Source organism: Artibeus jamaicensis, unplaced genomic scaffold (genome assembly GCF_021234435.1).
Source record: "Artibeus jamaicensis isolate MK-2021 breed Jamaican fruit bat unplaced genomic scaffold, CSHL_Jam_final scaffold_537, whole genome shotgun sequence".
NCBI classification, from domain to species: domain Eukaryota; kingdom Metazoa; phylum Chordata; class Mammalia; order Chiroptera; family Phyllostomidae; genus Artibeus; species Artibeus jamaicensis.
Genome location: NW_026522047.1, coordinates 35,986,397 through 36,005,929, shown reverse-complemented (window position 1 = coordinate 36,005,929; position 19,533 = coordinate 35,986,397). Strand labels below are relative to the sequence as shown.

The 19,533-nt window shown below is 50.6% G+C and overlaps 1 protein-coding gene across 10 annotated transcripts in view; it reads right to left on the bottom strand.

The window, feature by feature from the left end:
* Positions 1 to 4,381: 4,381 nt before the first annotated feature.
* Positions 4,382 to 19,533, bottom strand: part of FAM167A (family with sequence similarity 167 member A) — a 55,086-nt gene continuing 39,934 nt past the window's right edge. For all 10 annotated transcript variants that reach the window (XM_053658553.1, XM_053658552.1, XM_053658551.1 and 7 more), the window contains one exon: positions 4,382 to 6,892. In XM_053658553.1, the coding sequence (XP_053514528.1) occupies positions 6,629 to 6,892 (264 nt within the window). In that variant the 3' untranslated portion in view covers positions 4,382 to 6,628. The remainder of the gene's footprint in view (positions 6,893 to 19,533) is intronic.

The window sequence follows — 19,533 nt, the reverse complement described above, 5'->3', positions numbered from 1 at the left end:
AGTGCTTTGGTTGTCCCTGTGTGAGAAGCAGGTGAGGGAAAAAGCATTCTCGGGGTTGGCTTGAAACGGTGTAGGAAATCTACTACAGTCAGGCAAATCGGGACCACACCCTGGGGATCAGTCCCTGGGGAATTTCCACACCCTCCCGCTGCCTGTCCCTGCTGGTCCCGGGAGTGTCCACAGAGAACTTATCTCTGCCGGGAGCAGTGGATGACTGCTTTCCAGAGCCCGCAAACGTTGGAGGTTTCTCTTCCTGAATCAATTTCCTTTGGAGACCGCCTAGCTGTCTCCATCGCTGTTTGCTTTGAGCCAGTGAGAGGGTATTTAAAAATAGCCAAGTCTGAAAGCTTCCGTGTGCCTGAGTGGTTCCCATCAGATAGGGTCTCCGGTCGTGCTAGGCCTGTTTGTGCTGGCAGGCCCCCTCTGCCTCACCACTGGCTTCTCCTCCAGCCCACCCACCACACCCTTCTTCCCCAGGCAGCAAGACCACAGGCTTCAGGCTCCGACACAGAGAATCAGGAAGGGGCGATGCTTCTGCCCCTGCTGAGAAGCCCAAGAGGATGTTGTCAACAGAGTTCGAAACCCCCATTTTATTTCATTTTTTTACTTATTGATTTTAGAAAGGGATGGAGAGAGAGAGAGAAGGAGAAACATCTATTTTTGTCGTTCTGCTTATTTTTGCATTTGTTGGTTGCTTCCTGTATGAGCCCTAACCAGAGACGGAACCCACAACCTTAGCGTATCCGGACATCATTCCCACCAACTGAGCTACCCAGCCGGGGCCAAACCCCCATGTCAGATAAGATAGATAAGATCTGCATAGGCTCCAAGGCTGCAGTTTTGACTGACGTCACCAGTCCAGGAGGCATGCACTTAGCTGGGGCCACGGGGCAGCTAATGTAGCGTCAGCTAACAGAGTGTCTCTGAAGAAGCAGCCGCGCCCTCCCGGATCTGTTGCGTTCATTCTCCCCACACTCTGATCACCACCTTCTACACAGTGCCCTTTTCTCCACCAGTACCCTCACCCCAGCAATTCCCCGATGCCTCTGGGACCTCCATCCAGGGATCCCACCACTAGCCCTACTGTCACCCCAGCCCCATGTCCCTATGTCCCCTCTTCCCCCGTTACTTGGTTTGGGTTCCTTGGTCCAACACTATGACTGCTCCTTTGCAGACACTTCAGCCCCTGCCTTCCCCGCCTTCAGCGTACCTGCCTGGAACCTCCCCCCTCTGCTGTCTGCCTGGCCTGTGTCTGCACTGGGACAGCGAGCTAGGGCTGGAGAGGAAAATCGCTCCGCCACATTCACGGGGTGGGCTTCACAGGGGGGACCACAAGCCTCAAGTGGGCAGCCAACACCGGAGGAGGAGGATTCAATTACCTTTTCCTAAGAAATTAGCATATTCATTTTCTGAGATAATTATCACAGACTTCTTTCTCTTCAAACCTCTGACATTCCACCTGCTCCAGTCACTCTCCTAGTTGATGGAGGAAATAAGAAGGATCCTTTTATATCAAACTGATTGGAAACACTGGGCTCTCTTTGCTCCCTCCATTTCTTCCCCTCCCATTTTCTCCTCGATCTACACAACTGGACATCTGTGCTCGCCCCTGTAATAAGTGACTAAATAGCTCCTGTTTGCCTAGAGCGTTGTTTATCTCTGTCTGCTTCTTCCTCGATTTCTCAGCATCATTTGGTATTGATGACTCTCCATGAAACATTATCTTTAAGGCTCCCGGGTGCCCCCTTCATCTGGATTTTCTTCTACTTGGCCAGCTCTTCTTTCTAAGTCTCCTGACTATGACTCCTTCTCTATCAGGTCTCAAGAAAGGCCCTGGGATGCTTTCCTTAGCCCCCTTTTCTTACGTTTACATTCTCTTTACAGAGTTTATCCAGGTATGGTGCTTTTAATAGTATCCAAATACCCAAAGCTGGATTCCCAAATTTATGTCTCCAACATTGGCCTTTCCCTGAAGTCCATGCCTTACATCCAAGCAGCCACTCGCCCCCGACTTGGATGTGTAATCAACATTTAAATATAACACGGCTGAGACAGAACTACTGATGCTGCCCACCTACCCCTGGTCACGGCCCCCTCACACTTTCTCCGTCTCAGTGAACGGCAGCCCCTCTCCATCCAGCTGCTGTTTCCTTCGTATTCCACATCAGGTTCTCAGGGGCTCCTGTGGACTTTCCCTCCAAAACGTGTCCCAAAGTGAATCCCAAATGAGAGCATTTGTCGCCCCGCCCACAGCCGCTGTCTGGGTCCCAGTCACTGCCACATCTACTGTAACTGCTTCCTAATTCTTCTGCACTCCCCTTTGCCCCACTCCCCCTTACTTTCAACATAGATCTTGCTAACATTTAAATCAGATCATGTAGCACTTCCCTGCTCAAAAACCTTGAAAACATTTCTTGTGCAACCCAAATAAAATGCAGGCTCCTCACTGACAACATGAGGCTGACGCGATCCGCAGCTCACCTCCCGCTACGGCTCCGCACTCCAGCTGCCTGGCAGACCACTGGCTCCCCCAACGCTCCCGCCTCCGGCCTCAGAATCTGCTCCCTGTTTTTCTACCCAGAACCCTCTCTTTCCTCACTTTGCACGGTGGCCTTTGCAGCCGAAGTAGCACCTTCTCAGAGAAGCCTGCCCTGACCATGCAGTAAAGCAGCCCCTCCCACCCGATGACGCCGACATTTTATCTTCTCTGTGGCACTTAAAAAATTAATTTACCTGGAGGCCAAACTCAAGGACTTTCCCTTTGAGGTGAAAAAGTGTATGTGTGGTCCCATGGGGGTGGAAAGGCCCAGTGGCTTCTTGAGTGCCCTTCGAACCACACGGCCAGCGGTACCTGCTCCACCCCTCACCCCCTAACCCGTACTGGGCACACTTTTCAGGGAGTGACAGATCTAGTCACTCATGGTCTTGTCGTAGGCAGGTGACATAATCATAAGGGTCTACAGAGAACTTCTTTTCAGCTGTTCTTGTCACAAAGTGGGATTGTAATGTGTGTGGACCTCCAGGATAGGCCTCTCCTGAGACCCCTGGGATGAGAGCAATTCCAGCAGTAGCCCCCCCACCCAGTCTGTCCTTCGGAAGGTTTCTCGAAGGTCTGTGGGCTGCCTGTGTCAGTCTCCAGGGGTGTCTGTTAAAAACAGGTTCCTAGGCCCCATGCCAGAGGTGAACAGCTGCGCCCCTGCGGTGGAGCCCAGGGATTTTCCCGGGAATGTGTGTCGGCAACAGGCGCCCCAGGCGATCCTCATCCATGTTCATTCAGAGGACTGCTACTTCCAGGAGGCTGAGAAAGTCCAAGGCACAAGTGCCCAGAGCATGGCAATGCTGAGCACCACGCTTCCACAACGGAATTGTGCCTGGACATGTAATCCTGTGGTTCCACTGTCCAGGCATTGCCATGAGCCGGACCCAAATGCTCTGGACTCCACCAGCCACCTTCGGGAGGGACCACGGTGGGAGAGCTCGGCGCCGGCCTTGGTGAAGTCCAGGATGATGGCTGCACCTTTTAGTTCCACACCTTGAGCTCACTAGGCTCACACTGGCAAGCCCACGGGCAGCCCCTTGGAGGGAGGCGCCATAGAGGGAGAAGAGTGACTGGGGTGAACCTTTCTCTCCATTCACTGGCTGACTGCTCAAATCTTTCCTTCCTTTCTCTCTCTCTTTCATTCTTTTTTTTTTTTTTTTTAGGTAATTGCTCGGCCCTGTGCTGCAATAGAAACAATTTAAAAGGAAGTAAATTTCTCCTATTGAGATAAGTATCTTCTTTTGAAATACTTTTATTTCACTTTTTCTAACATCAGTATAGAAACCAATAATTGTAAAAAATAAAATTAGCAATTGCCCATCAATTGTGTAATAGCACTTGGTATTGCTAGGAGGAGGAGTCCTGGGGCCGGCTCTCCGGGCCTCTGTGACTACGGTGGGGCCCATAAAGGCATCAGACATCGCTACACACGGAAGTGTCAATGGAGACTTTGAGACTGACACCCAGGGGTCCTTGGGGAGGGCAGGGAGACAGGTAGTGAGTAAATCTGAGGACAGTGTAGTATACACGTGGTAAGCCATAAGGTTGTTCTGGGAGCTGGCATCTCTTGCCCCACACAGAGCAGGGACTTTACAAGCTGAACTGACTTGGGTAATTATTTGTGATGACTTGTGGAGACAAAAGAAGTAACAGACACCGGACAGCGAGTAGGAGAACACACCTGTCTTTCCCCCTCAACCTCTCTTCTCTGATCCCCTCCTCGTTCTCCTTCTTCCTTATCTCAAAATAAAGTTCTCTAAGCAAAATAGCTATTTCACCTATTCGGAAAAAAAAAAAAGTGTGCCTTGAACTCAGTTTACTCTCACAAAACTAAAAAAAAAAAAAAAAAAAAGGCGGGGGGAAAAGTAAGCATTAAGCTAACTGAGCAACTAAATTGCCCAGCTGACTCCAATTCAATTGGGTTGATGAAATTCAACTAAATCATTCAACTGTAGTTGATTCCAACTTTTTTTGTTACTGAGATGACTGATTTCTAGAAAGAAGCAAAATCAGGTTGGCCTTTTTTCCCCCTGAATATGGAATGAGCTTTCCTATGTACGTGTACATGTGTGTGTGTCTGCGGCGGGTGTGGTGAGCGTGCGTAGGCCCCCCTGACACCACATGATCTCGGGGTCTGGAAGAAGGCTGGCAGGAACGCTTGCCTCCGTGAGCCCTGGCAGTGCTTGTACGGATTCCTAAGGTGAGAAATCACCAAGCAGAGAAAATCCCCCATTTCCAGCCCCCGAGGGGGCTGGCCTTCCTCCGAGGTCTCCATAAATGAGTGCTCTGGGGCTCAGCCCTCTGTCACTGCTCAGCGTTGGGCCAAAACAAACTTGGCCTTGTGGTTAAAACTTCTTTGAAGGGAGCATACCCCCTCCAGCTCTTTGAAATCACAAGGAACAGACCAACTTATTTTCTGTCAAACTAGAGACTATTCATTTGCATCTTTCCACTCCCAGGCCATAGGAAAAAAAAACACCTTTTCCCAGTGTGGGTCCTGGGGTGTGTTTGTGTGTGTGTGTTTGTGCGCACGTGCACACACACATGGGCCCCGGGGAGGTTATATGGGAAGACGAAACAGGCACGCCAGGGCAGCAGGACACTTTACCTTGACGATTGATGATTGGTAATGTGTGTTCTGTGGGTCTGCTGTCCAGACATTGCTCCGAGTGAGACCCAAATATTCTGAATTGCAAAATGGGAGGTGCTAGTCAGGACCGAATGAGGTGGAGAGTAGAGGCTGGCAGTTTGTAGAGTTTGGCAAAGCATTTAGGACCATCTTTGGAGTTCAAGTTCATTGATATGGGATCTGTCCGGGCATTATCAATAATGATTTAACACATCAATATTCTATGGCCACTAAGGAGCTGTGTAGCTGGAGGGAAGTCATTCTCTTTTTCCTTGGCCTCACTGTACTTCTTTGTGAAGGAGAGGCCTCGACCAACTGAATGACACCAAAGGTCAGAGACTCCCAGCTGGCGGGAACACGGACTCGTGGCCCTCTCCCAGGCTAACTTCCCTAACCCGATCAGGCCGCAGTCCTCACCTTCTTGATCCTCATGCTTGGCATTAGGAAGAACCTTTTAAAATAAAATCCTGAACCTCTATACTTTACCTACCCATCTGGCTTTGCCATTAGGACAAAAATCAAACAGTTATCAACAGGTTAGTGACAGATTAGTAACAGTCTGATTCAGTTAAAATTAGTCATTTAAACTAGGCACAGAATCTCGGAAGAGCTCAGGGCAAGCGTCTGGGCTCCCTCGAGTTTTTCTGGGGAGGGCAATAAGGTGACGTAGGTGGCATTGTCAGAATCCACCGGGAGGCCTTGGCTGGCCCCGGGGAGAATTCAGTTACGGGAAACTCACTGACAGAGCTGCCTGGTCAGGCACCAGTGGTCTCCTAGGCACTCCCCCAGGGAGGTGGGGCGATGGCAAAGGGACTGACTCTTTGGAGGTTGGGACTGGTGCTTGTGGCCAGGCAGGCAACAGGGGCTTCTGTGCTTGCTCCGCCGAAATGACTCTGGCACAACATGGATACAACTTACATTGCATCCTTTTGGTTTTCATCCTCTGGTGGGTCCCTGTCAAGGTTGTTGAGTCACCTATTTAAGGGAGAATTCGAGCCGGTACTTAAAGGACAGCCACAGCGAGGTGGGCACATCTGACACATCTAGTCACCTCTCCCTGGTGGCTCAGGGCCTGTGGGGAAGCCTTTGGCAAGAATCACGGCTTTGGGGCCCCCCATTTGGGATCCCAGGTCTCATAGCACCAGTGATTCCATGAAACAAGAATATGGGTCACTGAGGGGAGGACTGAGATGTGACATGCTGGCAACCCAGGTCTCATTGGACATCTGGGTGGAGTGGCCCTTCTGCAAGACTCTTTGGGTATTAGGTGAGAACTGGTCATGGGGATGTTGGGCTCTGAAACTGGGGCGATCACCTGCTGACAGATCCTGGGGGTCCAGGGTTCACCGGTCTCAGGGAAGTCCTGCCTGTGGGGTAACTCGGCCTCAACCCCCTTCTCATCCCTCCTCCCTGCCTCCAAAACCCCCAGTTCTGGCTCCTCTGTCCAGTTCCGGGGCTTCTCAGCAGAGGGAGAACCTCCGGGAGTTGATGTTCATCTTGGTGACTCCGATGAGTTTGAGTGGCGTCGAGAGACTGAAGGACGAGGCCAGCGGGGAGTCGCAGAAGAGGTCTGACAGCTCGTCGCGCTCCTCCAGCTCATAGGTGGCATCATTGAGCATCCTCCTGTGGAGGTCGCAGGTCTGCTCGATCTTCAGCTTGTTGATGTCACTGCGCAGACGCATGAGCTGTCTGGCTAGCTGCTGGTCCTGTAGCCGCATCTCCATCTGGAAGGGAGGAGGGGACATCAGCAATAAGCCAGGGCACTGGCTGCTAATAGGAGACCTAAGTCACGGTATACATCATCAGTTGGTCCACTTGGAGATATGAGCACGTTCCCAGTTCAGAGAAGTGAGAGGGCACACATAGTGAGCTGACGAATGAGGACATGCTTGCTAAACAGTACTTAGTGCTAAGTTAGAGGCTATGTCTGAATCCTTCCAGAAGAAGTGCATGTCAGTCCTGGCTTAATGGTATTTCCAGCCCATTCTTATTGCTTACAGATATGTACAGATGCAGTTGGAGTATAAAGAAATGCATGGGAATGACAAATAGCAAGTTCAGGAGCACGGTTACCTCTGGGCAGGAAGGAGAGAATGTGATTAGAGAAGGTACACCAGGGCTTCAACATGTGTTGGTAGTGTTTCACACCTCATGTCGGGTGGTGGGTGTGCTGTTATATTATTCTTGAGACATTTTAGAATGTCTGCAATATTTCTTAGTAAAGTTTCCAAAGAGTGAAACATAAATATACACTAAATTTATACTCAGTTCTGTGCTTAGGGACCTAGGTGGAGGTTCGTAATATTTCTAGTGCATCAGCGTTTTCTGTTAGGGAGGATGTGATAATAACTTCTCACCTGGCCTAGCAGGTGCCGTTTCTGTAACTTGTCTGCGTGCTAACCTTGTTGGAACTGTGCAGCCAGTCCTGAGGCACCAGCAGGATGGCTGAAGTGTTTTGCAAGTTCCGGGGAGTTTCAGTGACTTGCTCAGTTCCACACTGTGCGGCGGCAGAGGTGGGGCTGGAGCTCACGGGCCATCCAGGCTCCTAGTGCAGAGCGTTCCCCATTAGCGACCCTCTGTCACTAAGGTCACAGCTGCTCCTGCTTGACACAGGATCTGACTCCTTCTCACCCTTTGCTCTGCCTGTGTTTGCAAGTGGTTATTGCTTTAGTGTTTCTGTGCCTTTTTTGCATCTCAGCTGTGTCATTCACCTGCTGCTTGGAGTCAAACCAATGGAGAAAATCAACCGTGAGGCCCAGAGGGGCCTTCCCTGTGGTTACGTAAATAAATCCAAATGCTCTCACTTTTCCCACACTTTTGAGATTTGAAATCAAGTGCATTGCAGTGTAGAAAAATAAACGACTTCACCAGTGAGCATTTCATTTTTTCCCCTCTTTCACTTTCATGTACTTTTATAGATCTCTTCCAATGATAGATGAGAAAAATCAAGGCAGAAAGTTTTATCTGGTGATAGCAAAGTATTTAATGGAAGAGTTGGGATTAGAGTTTATAGCCTCCACTTCAATCTTCAGACATGACAACCTAAGTTTATTGACAGCAGGAATCTGTGCTCTAGATGAGCACCAAACTGATGATGGCAGGCTTGCCACCAGGCCGCTGGCCATTCATCCGTTTGTCTGGGGGCCCTCTCCCTGCCTGGAACTGCACTGGGTGCCGCCTAAACCCTCTGACGGAGAGAAACAAGTTTGTGTGAAAGACGGGGCCAGCTCACACACATTGTTTTATTTGGTAAGGTCTTCTGGGGGCTTTACTCAAATCACTCCTCTTTGGCAGTGTTTAATTTAAAGATAGATCTCCTTGAAAAGCTAGGAACTCTATGATTTATATTTGAACTTTGGCCTCAGGAATTGGATCTTTGGTCTGAAAAGATCCTTTAGAGTGGGTGACTTTCAAGTTGAGCATGTGTCTGGGGATATCTGCGAGATGCAGCCTGCCAGTGGGTGCTTGTTGGGGAGAAGGGGCCATTTTTCTATGGCCGATAGATCTGGTCAAAGGTCAGAGGACAATGCAGGGTTTAAAACCCATCAGAGTCAACTGAGCAGAGAGGTGATAGTAAGACATGTGCCCAGCTTCCTTTGACTGGACAAGGGCCACCTGGGTGGAGCCACCTCACGTACTCATGCAGCTTGGATGCACTTGTCTCTGCACCAGAGGAAGGATAGAAAGAAAACCACACTTGCAACAAACAGGGCTGGAGACTGGCCACTCTGCTCTCCTCTGCTCCAGCATGAGAAGGGGCCTGATTCTGAAGGCTCCTCCAGGTAAGTGTCCCAGCCGAGGAGTCTCTTAGAATGTATATTCTGTTATGACCCCTGAACATAAATCAACTATTTCATTTGATGCTCAAAGAAAGTGTTTTTTCTAACACTGCAAGAAAAAATAGCAATGTTAGCCCTGTCCTCATCCACTCAGCAGACACATGGGGGTTTTCCAAGGGTGACTTTACACCTTAAACACTTACTGAGTCTCCACTTAAGAGGTAACCCGACTATAAGCATGCAGAATAAAGTTCCTACCACCTCCCAAGAAGCCTAAGCAAAAGACAAAAGGCTAGGAGGCCTTTCTATTTTCCTGGGAACTTTTTCAACTGTGGTTAAATACATATAACATAAAACTTGCCATCTTAGCCATTTTCAAGTGTACGGTTCAGGGGCATTGATTGCACTTACATTGTTATGTGACTGTCGCCGTCATCCAGCTCCAAAACACTTTTCATCTTGTAAAACTGACACCCCGTCCCCATTAACCAACCGCCTCGCGTTCCCCCTCCTTCCAGCCCCTGCTCCAGGTAAGTCTGTATGAATTTGACTGCTTTAGGGATCTCATGTGAGTCAAATCTATTGTATTGGTCCTAAGTGGTTAATTCCATTTAGTACTGTGTCCTCACGGCTCATGCAACTGAGAGGCTTTTTATAAAGTAAGCGTGTTCAGGAAGTTATAGTTGAATGCATGTCTTTGCCGACCCTGTGCAGAGGACAGGGGTTTCCGACGGTGGTCATGGAGAGCCAAGTCTGGGGGTGGACCACTCCTGCCTTTTCCTCTCCTTTCCGCATGGAGACACTTGGACAGTGCTGCCTTCTGCCAAATCATGTCACAGGCAGTTTCCATACTTTATTTATGGCGTCTTCCCACAGCTGTGGAGGAGAGGTTGTTTTGATCTGCTTCGTGGTTGGAGAGGCCAACTCGGAGAAGTTAAGGAGCTGTGCACAGTGGCACTAAGGTCACAAGGGGGCCATCAGAGCCCAGAGCTGTGGGCTGTCCATGACTTCTGTCCACCTGGAGCGGGCTGAGTCCCAGAGGCAGCAGACATGGGAAATCCATTGCTCTGGGGTTAGAATCTAGGTTCGGGCTAAACCTTACTCCTCAGCAACCATGTACCTTTGGGCAAGTTGCTAACGTTCCTTGAATTTCTGTCTCTACATCTACAGAAAAGGCATAATGCTTATTCCAAGAACTTTGAGAGAAGCAAAACTAGGTGGTAAGTAACATGCCAAGTAAGCTGAACACCAGTCAGATAAAGGTAAGTGGTTCACAGCTTAAGTCTTTTCTTCCCAGACCAAGGTGCAGGATATGGCAACCAGCCAGGGCCTCCCAGTTTTAAGACTTTATTTTTAAAAACCTGAGAAGCCAGCCCCAGTGACTCAACTCTCAGCGTGGATTCAGCGCGTTCCCTGGCAGAGGTTCAACAGCAGGACGTGCCGACTTCTAATCCCCTCCCCGGGATAAGGGTGCTGGTTGGATTCTCAGAGGTGCAGCCCGTAGGTAATGCCAGCAGTCCTGTAATTAGGGTATCGAGCTTGGTGAGAGGGGAGGCAATGTCAGTGTATCACTGACAGCACACAGGGCTGGCTCCCCTCAGCGGAGAAAGCACGTGAAGGGGTGGGGGGGTGGGGGGCAGGGGCGGCACAGAGGACCAGTGGCCTCTTGCGATAACTGTGTTTTGGTGGTCTCTGCTGGGCTGTAGCCAACTCAGGTTTGTGTCCTTCTCAGGCTGCTTCTTCAGATATAAGGTGAATCCCCCAGGGCAGGATTAAGTAGTTAAAGGCAGTAATTACACTGTTCTGCAACAGGATACATCCTTGGCTTGGCTTGGTGGCTGAGGGGGATGGTGGTGAGAGGCTGGGGAGAGAGGAGACACCCAGGAGGGGGCCCAGCAAGGAAATTCAGAGGATAGGCTGATCCAGTCTGAGTGTGTAAGGGGTTTGCTGTGAGGTCTCTTTAGTCCAGTCTCGTGGGTCACTAGTGATTTCCTGGGGCGTTAGGAGAGGGGCTCTTCTGCCTCTGAGCAGGGTGAAATAAAGACAAAGCCTGCAGTAAAATGATGTGGATTACATATGGTGGTTCCTCAATAAATTAAACATAGAATTACCAGAGGATCCAGCAACTCCACTTCCGGGTATGCACCCAAAAGAACTGAAAGCAGGGACTCGGGCAGGTACTTGCACACCCTTGTTCACAGCAGCACTACTCACAGCTGCTGCTAAAAGGTGGAAGCAACCCAAGTGTTCACTGATGGATGACTGGATACACAATATGTGGTATGTCCATATAAATAAATATTATTCAGCCATAAAAAGAAAGAAAATTCTGACACATGCTACAACATGGATGAACCTTGAGGACAATATATAAATTTAAAAATTCAGACTTCCGGCCAAGATGGAGGTGTAGGTGGAAACACTGTGCCTCCTCACACAACCAAGTTTAAAGACAAGAAAGTTTTAGTAACAAAAACACAACCAAAACAGAGAAATTGAACTGTACGGAAATCTGACAACAATGAACCATTCAGCCAAACCGGTAAGAGGAGCAGGGCTGGTGGCTGGCGGAGCGGGGTTCCGCAGGAAAAAACGGCCTGACCGACCCAGGAGTGCAGGCAGCGGTTGGCAGATCCCAGGTGTGGGGTGGCAACAGGTGGACCCAGTGGGGGTGCAAGGAGGCTGGCTGACCACGGTCACACATTCACACTCAGATAAACCAGGCAAAGAAGTGAGCAGTGAGACAGACCACTCAGGCTAGGGCCCCAGTGATGGGAATTAAAGCCTAAAAGCACCAATTGGAAAAACTTTCAGGGTTGAGGTGCCAGGAGAAGCTCCCAGGCTCACAGAAGAGTTTGTTGGAGAGACCCACAGGGTCCTGGAGGGTGCACAGGCCCACACACTCGGGAGCCAGAACCAGGGGGGCTTGGTTTGCTTGCAAGAAGCAGTAGAGGGGACCAAAATCCAAAAGAGAACAGAACAGACACCTCTCTGACCCTGCCCCCACATACAGCATCACAAACCAGAGACTAGGTGGCCCTGCCCTGGTGAACACCTAAGGCTCCGCCCCTCATACATAACAGATGTGACCAGACCAAAACATTATGGCTCAAACAAAACAGATCAAAGCCCCAGAGCCAATACTTCTAAGTGACCAAGAGATAGCCAACCTATCAGATGCACAGTTCAAAACACTGGTGATCAGGATGCTCACAGAACTGGCTGATTTTAGTCACAAATTAGAGGAACAAATGAAGATTAAACTAATTGAAATGAAGGGAAATGCACAGAAAACCAATAGTGATGGAAAGGAAACTGGGATTCAAATCAAGGGAGTGGACCAGAAGGAAGAAAAAAAATGACCAAATAGAAAAAAATGAAGAAACAAGAATTCAAAAAATGAGGAGAGGCTTAGGAACCTCCAGGACATCTTTAAAATTTCCAACATCCAAATTATAGGGGTAGCAGAAGGGGAAGAGGAACAGCCATGAGTGGAAAACTTATTTGAACAAATAATAAAGGAGAATTTCCCCAATCTTGCAAAGGAAATAGACTTCCAGGAAATCCAGGAAGCTCAGAGAGTCCCAAAGAAGTTGGACCCAAGAAGGAACACACCAAGGCACATCATAATCATATTAGCCAAGATTAAAATGAAGGAGAGAATCCTAGAAGCAGCAAGAGATAAGGGGACAGTCAACTACAAAGGAATTCTCATCAGACTGTCAGCTGATTTCTCAAAAGAGACCTTACAGGCAAGAAGGGGCTGGAAAGAAGTATTCCAAGTCATGAAATCCAAAGACCTACAACCAAGATTTCTCTATCCAGTGACGCTTTCATTTAGAATGGAAGGGCAGATAAAGTGCTTCTCAGATAAGGTCAAATTCAAGGAGTTCATCATCACCAAGCCCTTATTATATGAAATGTTAAAGGGGCTCATCTAAGAAAAAGAAGATAAAAACATGAACAGTGAGAGGACAGCAAACTCACAGTTATCAACAACCATACCTAAAACAAAAGCAAACTAAGAGGACAGCTAGATCAGGAGTGGACCACAGAAATGGAGATCACATGGAGGGTTAGCAACAGGGGAATGAGAGGAGAGATGGGGAGAAGATACAGAGAATAAGTAGCATAGAAGGTAGGTAGAAAATAGACAGGGGGAGGGCAAGAATAGTAGAGGAAATATATAATCTAAAGCACTTGTGACACATGGACATGAACTAAATGGGGGAATGGTGTGGGAGGGGATATGCAGGGTGGAGGGGAATGAAGGGGGGAATGGGACAACTGTAATGACATAATCAATAAAATATATTTAAAAAATAAAGAAAAAATCCGTACACAAAATGACAAATGCTACACAATCCACTTACATGAAGTACCTACAGCAGCAGTCAAATTCATAGAGACAGAGGAGAGGATGGAGGTTGCCAGGGGCCAGGGAGAGGGGGATGGACATAGCGTTTCAGTCTGGGGAGATGAAAAGGTTCTGGAGGTGGATGGTGGCCACCGTTGCACAACACTGAGAATGCACTTAATGAACTGTGCACTTAAAAGGGTTGACATGGTAAATTTTATGTCTCATATATATTACTGCAACTAAAAACAAGAAAAGCCATAAACCGACCTGGTTTGCCCAGGACCTTCCTGGTTTTTGCCCCCAAAGTCCCATAGCCTGGAAACCTCCGTGGCCCTGGGCCAACAGGAGTGGTTGGTCATCCTGCCTGCAGCAAGTGTGGCTGCAAGTGCCAGCAGCCGGGGACCGTCCTGGCCAGCTGGACGCATGGACTGTGTGATGCAGTCTTTAACTTGCACAGCAGTGGGTGCTGACCAAATCCCCCTCAGACTGAGGGGCCAAGAGGCTGACAGCCTCTCTGGATGCATTAGAGGCTTGGGGGCCACAGAGGGAAGGAGAGCATTTTGTTCTTTGGGAACAGCCCCTCAAGCATTTGGAAGAAGCAGCATTTTTGTGGAAATCTGGAGAATTTGCTTCCTTTCCCAGCACCCCTTGCCCACTTCCTACTCAGTCACTCTGCCTGAAAGACTACCTCACCTCTTGGCATCGTAGAGAAGCAAACACCTTTATTCCTAGTGGCCAATGGGAGCTACTCGAATGCTTTCTTGGATCTGATATCCATAGGTCTAAAGTGTCCTAAAGATTTTAGGAGATTAAAAAGACAAGAAAGGACAGAAATATCAGACTGTCAGCAGCAGAAGCAATTCTTCAACCCAGTACAGCTTCTGCTTCCTGAAACCGGTGCAAATGTGCGGATCATCATCACTCAGATCTGCCTCTTTCCAACAAAAGGCGTTCATGCAACCCTATTCATGATCTGCTTTGTCTCTATCCGCTAGTCCTTTGTCTTCTGGAGAATTATGCACTTTTGTTTTTGAAAGCCTCTGTTCTCTCAGTTTGGAAAAACAAGAAGGGAGTGACAATAGCTTGACACATGGTCCTGAGCAAATCTGAAAGCACAGTGGGGGCAGAGATTTCTGAATGCATCTCTAAGGCCTGCCCCAGAGAAATCCCAGCACCCCGGGGGCCAACCCGAGGTGAATGAATAGGCCGGGTTGGAGAGCATGGTAATTAGCACAGATCTGGGCAGACAGAAACCGATGGCAAGGTGATCTAGGGCATTTAGTTTAATCCCTATTTCTAAGGTTTCTACCTAAGCTGTCCCAGCCCGACAGCTGCAATTAGCCCCTGATTGATGTTGGAGAGAGACTGGGAATAGACTCCAGGCCATTTTCTCAGCCACGCATAAGGGAACAGAACATTCTCTGTTCTCTTACGAGATTTAATTCTTGAAGCTTGAAGAGACTGTGTAACCTGTCCTGAAATGTCCAGCTTATTCTTTCAATCAGTGCTGTGTAGGAATGTGTTTAGAAGCCTGGATAAAATATTATGCATTACCTGACCTTGGGCTTGGCCTCTGAGAAAGAGCCAGAATAATGCTGTTAAGAAAGAAGGTGAGTGCGGGTCTTTGAAGTGTGCTGCTAGATGGTGATTTAGATTCTGGGGAAAATGTAACATTTTCCACCCCACACCTAAAAACCAGACTGAGCTTGTGAATTTATTCCCAGGGGAAGCTGTTGGCTCCGGGGAGAGTGGGCACCTGTTCTCGAAGGTCTGCACTCCAGAGGGAGCAGACCACCGCCCCCGGCACGCAGGGGCCGTGCATGCAGCTGCCACGAGCACTGTAGCTGCTGGTCTCCCAGCCAAGGCAGGTGCCAGGCTGGTTCTGGGTTCCTATAACAGAGACCCTAGAAAGTTCCCTCGGCCCTTCCACCGCGTGAGGACACAGTGAGAAGCCTGTGACCCAGAAGAGGGCCCTCTCCTGCTCCTGCTGGGGCCCTGACCCTGGACTCACAGCCTCCAGGCTGGAGCATGAGCAGTCGGAAGGGACCAGACACAGTCCTAGGTCGGCCCCTAATGAGATGAGTGGCTCTGGGCAGGTGATGTGACTCCTTTATGGAAAGAGGATGCTGACCCCCTTCCCTGACCTCATAACACTGCTTCCTGGAATGAGGGGGGCCTAGACACTGTACACAGAAAGAAACTGTGTGCCCAAAGGCGAGAGTGGGAAAGACGGGCTCCGGTTAGCATGCCCACTGCCACCTCTCATCTGCACTGAGGCCCCGGTCACGCTCTCCTCCTCGCTTCCTGCAATGGGCAAGTCTCTCCCCTTCTTCAAATCTTTCAAAGGTACAACCAGCTCTCCTGCTGCCCTGCTCTCTCCAGCCTCAACTCCCCCATGCGGAGCCCCTTGGCCCCCCACAGCAGCCACACTGGGTCTTCGTCCCTGCCCTGGAACCACTCCCTTCCACCCCATCATCCTTCAGGTCCTGCTCAGCCTTCACCGTCACCTCCCCATCTCTGCAGGCTGGTGGCACATCCCACCGCAGGCAACTCCTACCGCAGCACCTACTCGTGCCATTGACTGTGTCAGCCTGCAGGGAGGGTGCGGCAGTGTTAGCATCTCCGTCATCAACTGGCTCATCCTGTGTCACAGAGCTCGTGATGCCAAAGCACTACAGGATTAAAAATGGGGGCAGGGGACCCCCCCAGGTATGGATATCCTTCACTGGGACATGAGAAGGTCCAGGCTCATCTGTGTGGACCTTCCCCAACTTGCTGACCCCTGCCCAGGACAGCAAGTGGGGGCCATCTGGAACCGGCAGCCAGTCCCAGGACTGTGCCACTCAGGCCAGGCTGCTGGAGTGGGGCCCACAGCATGGCTATCCCCACTGGGCCCTCAGACAGACCACAGGAAAGGCTGGCCCCCTCGCCTCTCTAAACCAACATGCCCTTCGAGAAGATGGAGAGGAGAGGCCCCAGGTGGGAACTGCCTCCCTGCTCTTCCCGGGGCTCCTGGCAGTGCCTCCTGAGCTCCTGCCTGTAGGAAGTGCCACCTGGCGCAGGCAGGATTTCACTTCATTGAGCGGTTGACCGGAGCTCGGCTTTGGCCAGAGCAGTTGTCAAATGGGAATGCAGGTGGCGAGGTGCCCTGGCATCCTGAGAGAGCCCTCAGGAGAGCTCTGACGCACCAGGGTTGGGGCTTCTAGACTTTTCTTGAGTTCTGGGCTTCCCTGCTTGGAAACTAGTGGAGTGGGAGCTTCACGTCTGGTGCTGGGTGAAGAACAGATGGTCTGGGCTTCACCTGCTGTGGAGCGTGGGGGGCGGGGGGGGGTGCTCATAGCAACCTACAGGACTGGGGCAAACTCAGAACCCATTTCAGGGGTGGGGCCTCTGCGACCTTGAGGGAAACTCTGGTTTCCCTCAAGTGCCAGAGTTAGGGGACACATCAAAGCTGTGTGCACACCCCCCACCCCCTCCCCCGGCAACACCACACACCCTGGGTGCTCAGGAAGGTCTCTGGAACTGCCAGGTGCTGCGAAACGTGGCCAGCGCTGACTGTGGGGTGGCGTGCGTGTGAGACTGGGAGGGCCGTGGGGTGGAGGGGCTGGGCTGGAGCCCGTGAACAGCAGTCCTACGGGCCCTCACAGGGTCTCTGCACATCTCCCGCCCTCACTGAAAACTGAGGGTTGATCATCCCTTTGGTTGCTTCCTGCTCAAGGATTTGATGGCTGGGCTCATAATTCTAACTGGCACCAGGGTAGGGTGGAGGGTAATGAAGGGGGGGAACAAAACAACTGTAATGGCATAATCAATAAAAATAAATTAATTAATTAAAAAATATAGAATTAGCGCTATCAGAAAGGGGAGGCTTTGCCCGTCTGTCACAGGTGCTGGTGGGCTGCCTGCCCTGGGTGGGAGCTGGAAGGGGAGATTCTTGACTCGCCCGGGACCCGCCTTCTTCCCTGGCTCTTGAGCGGCCTTCTGGCCACGACTCGTGGCTCCTGAGTGCCAGGCTCTCAGTGCACACTTGGAAACCGTCTCCATGCCATCAAGGACTGAACCATCTTGCGTGGGCCTCTCTGGGACCTTCCCCTGGCTTGTGTCCCCTCCCTGGCTGCGTCTGGCTCAGGCTCGCACCCAGGGACATGACCATCACCCACTGGGCAGTGCTCAGTTTTTCAGACCCTGGCAGCTGCCCAGGAGGGGAAAGGGAATGTCCACAAGCTTATAAAACAATACACCCCTGAGAAAGGAATTGTCCAGCCACAGAGAACACCTCAGGCTTGGACTGTCCCTTCTGAACCTATCTGCTGCCAGACCTGGACTTTGTTTTATAATAATGAGCACCCTTCTTTGCAAATAGCCCCTGCAACATCTGGGAGAAGCACCATTTTCGTAGAAATCTGGAGAATTTGCAGAGAAATAGGGGACTTCTTGGAAAGAGGGCAACATTGAGTAACCTTTGGAGAGTAACAGCCCAAAGTTCTAGAAATTGAGAGGACATGTTGAATGAGCACAAAACTTCATGAAATGCAAAGTGTATTCCCACCCATTTGATCACAGGAGTGACTGGCTGTGTAGCAGCCATTCAGGCAGGGGCTCTGAGGTCCGGCAGATCTGGGTTCAAATTGCCGCTCCGCTGGTTGGCCTTGGGCAAGTTACTTCACCTCAGTTTTTTCTTCTGTACAATGGGGATAGTGGCAGTGCCCATTAAGTGCTGTAATGCGTACCGATGAGCATAACCTGGTACCTGACTGTTCCGGGAGCTCAGCAGGCACTCAGTGCCCCTCTCCAGCTGCCTCCAGGTCCCTCCACAACACCCTGCCAGGCAGGTACTCATTACCCCCGTTCCACAGTGACAAAACCCAGGGCTAGACTAACTAGTTTCCCAGAGTCTCACCGCTGCGATGCGGTCGAGCCTGACTGGAAGTCTAATCTAGTTGGAAAGCTTGCGCTCTTCCCACTCTGCCTGTGACCAGGTAATGGGCCGGCGGCCTGAGAGCCCCCGGCAGGCGCCCGTCACCCTCCTGACACCACTCGTGGCACGGAGCCCGCGTTTCCACGGAGAGCAGGGGAGGGGCTGAATTCTAACAAACGTCCCGGTGCCTCATCCCCACTACGAATTACACACTGGCTGTTGTTTAGTTTTTAGACCAGGAGAATGGCCGTCAGAGGAACTGGGTTTTAATTTATTTTAATCACACCAGAGAATATGTTTACTGATTTCAGAGAGAAAGAGGAGGGGGGTGGCAAGAGAGAGGGAAGGAAACATCTATGTGAGAGACAAACATTAACGGGTTGCCATACATACCCTGACCGAGAATTGAACGTACACCCTTTTGGTGTGCGGGATGGTGCTCCAACCAACTGAGCCACCCAGCCAGACCTGGGCCTTAGCTATTACAGGAGAAATAAGGAGAAGCTTAATGCCAGTTATACGTAAAGCTGTGGATTTGGTTGCTGAGGAAGTTGGGGGTTTGTGTGTTTCCCTTCAGTTAGTGTCAAAGTCCACTGTGCCTGGCACATGGTGACCACTCACCGTGGGCCTCAGCTCCCCCGGGCATTTTGGAACTATGTTTATTGTACCTCTGGTATAGCTCCTGTCACACGTGTCACTGTGCTCACTCGTCTGTCTCCTCCACAAAGCAGGGAACCGGTAAAGACAGGAACCCTGTCTCCTTCGCCTGGCCTCCGTCCACACCAGCGCCTAGACCCAGGCACTTGGGGAACGTGGGTTGTCCTGACTAGACAGGGACCTGGACCAGAGGGCCCCCGCCTGCCTCTCACAGCCCGGGCCTGCCTCGCACTGTTATTCCCGTTGAATATGGCCACCAGGCCTCTTCCCCTTCCCCGCCCCTCTCCTTTGCACTGTGAGACAGCCAAGAAAAGGAAAAGAGGTAAGACCACCCGATTCTTAGTCCTCTTCCTCTCACTGGTCGACAGTCCCCACATCATCAACTGTCACACTGAGTCAGGAGCTTCTGAGGATCACAGGCCTCATTTTTCTTACGTGATTCTGGGAGAATCTAGGATCAGAATCTTTGTTTTAACAAGAGACCCTCGTCATCTGCGTGCACACTGGAGTCTGGGAGCCACTGCTCTGAGAGATGCTCCACCCCCCCGCAGGGACCGCCTCTCCAGCCTCGCCTCCTGCCTCTCTCCCCAAAGCTCCTGACTCCCAGGCATGAAGGCTGAGTTCAAGCTCTGGCTCTGCCACTTACTAGCC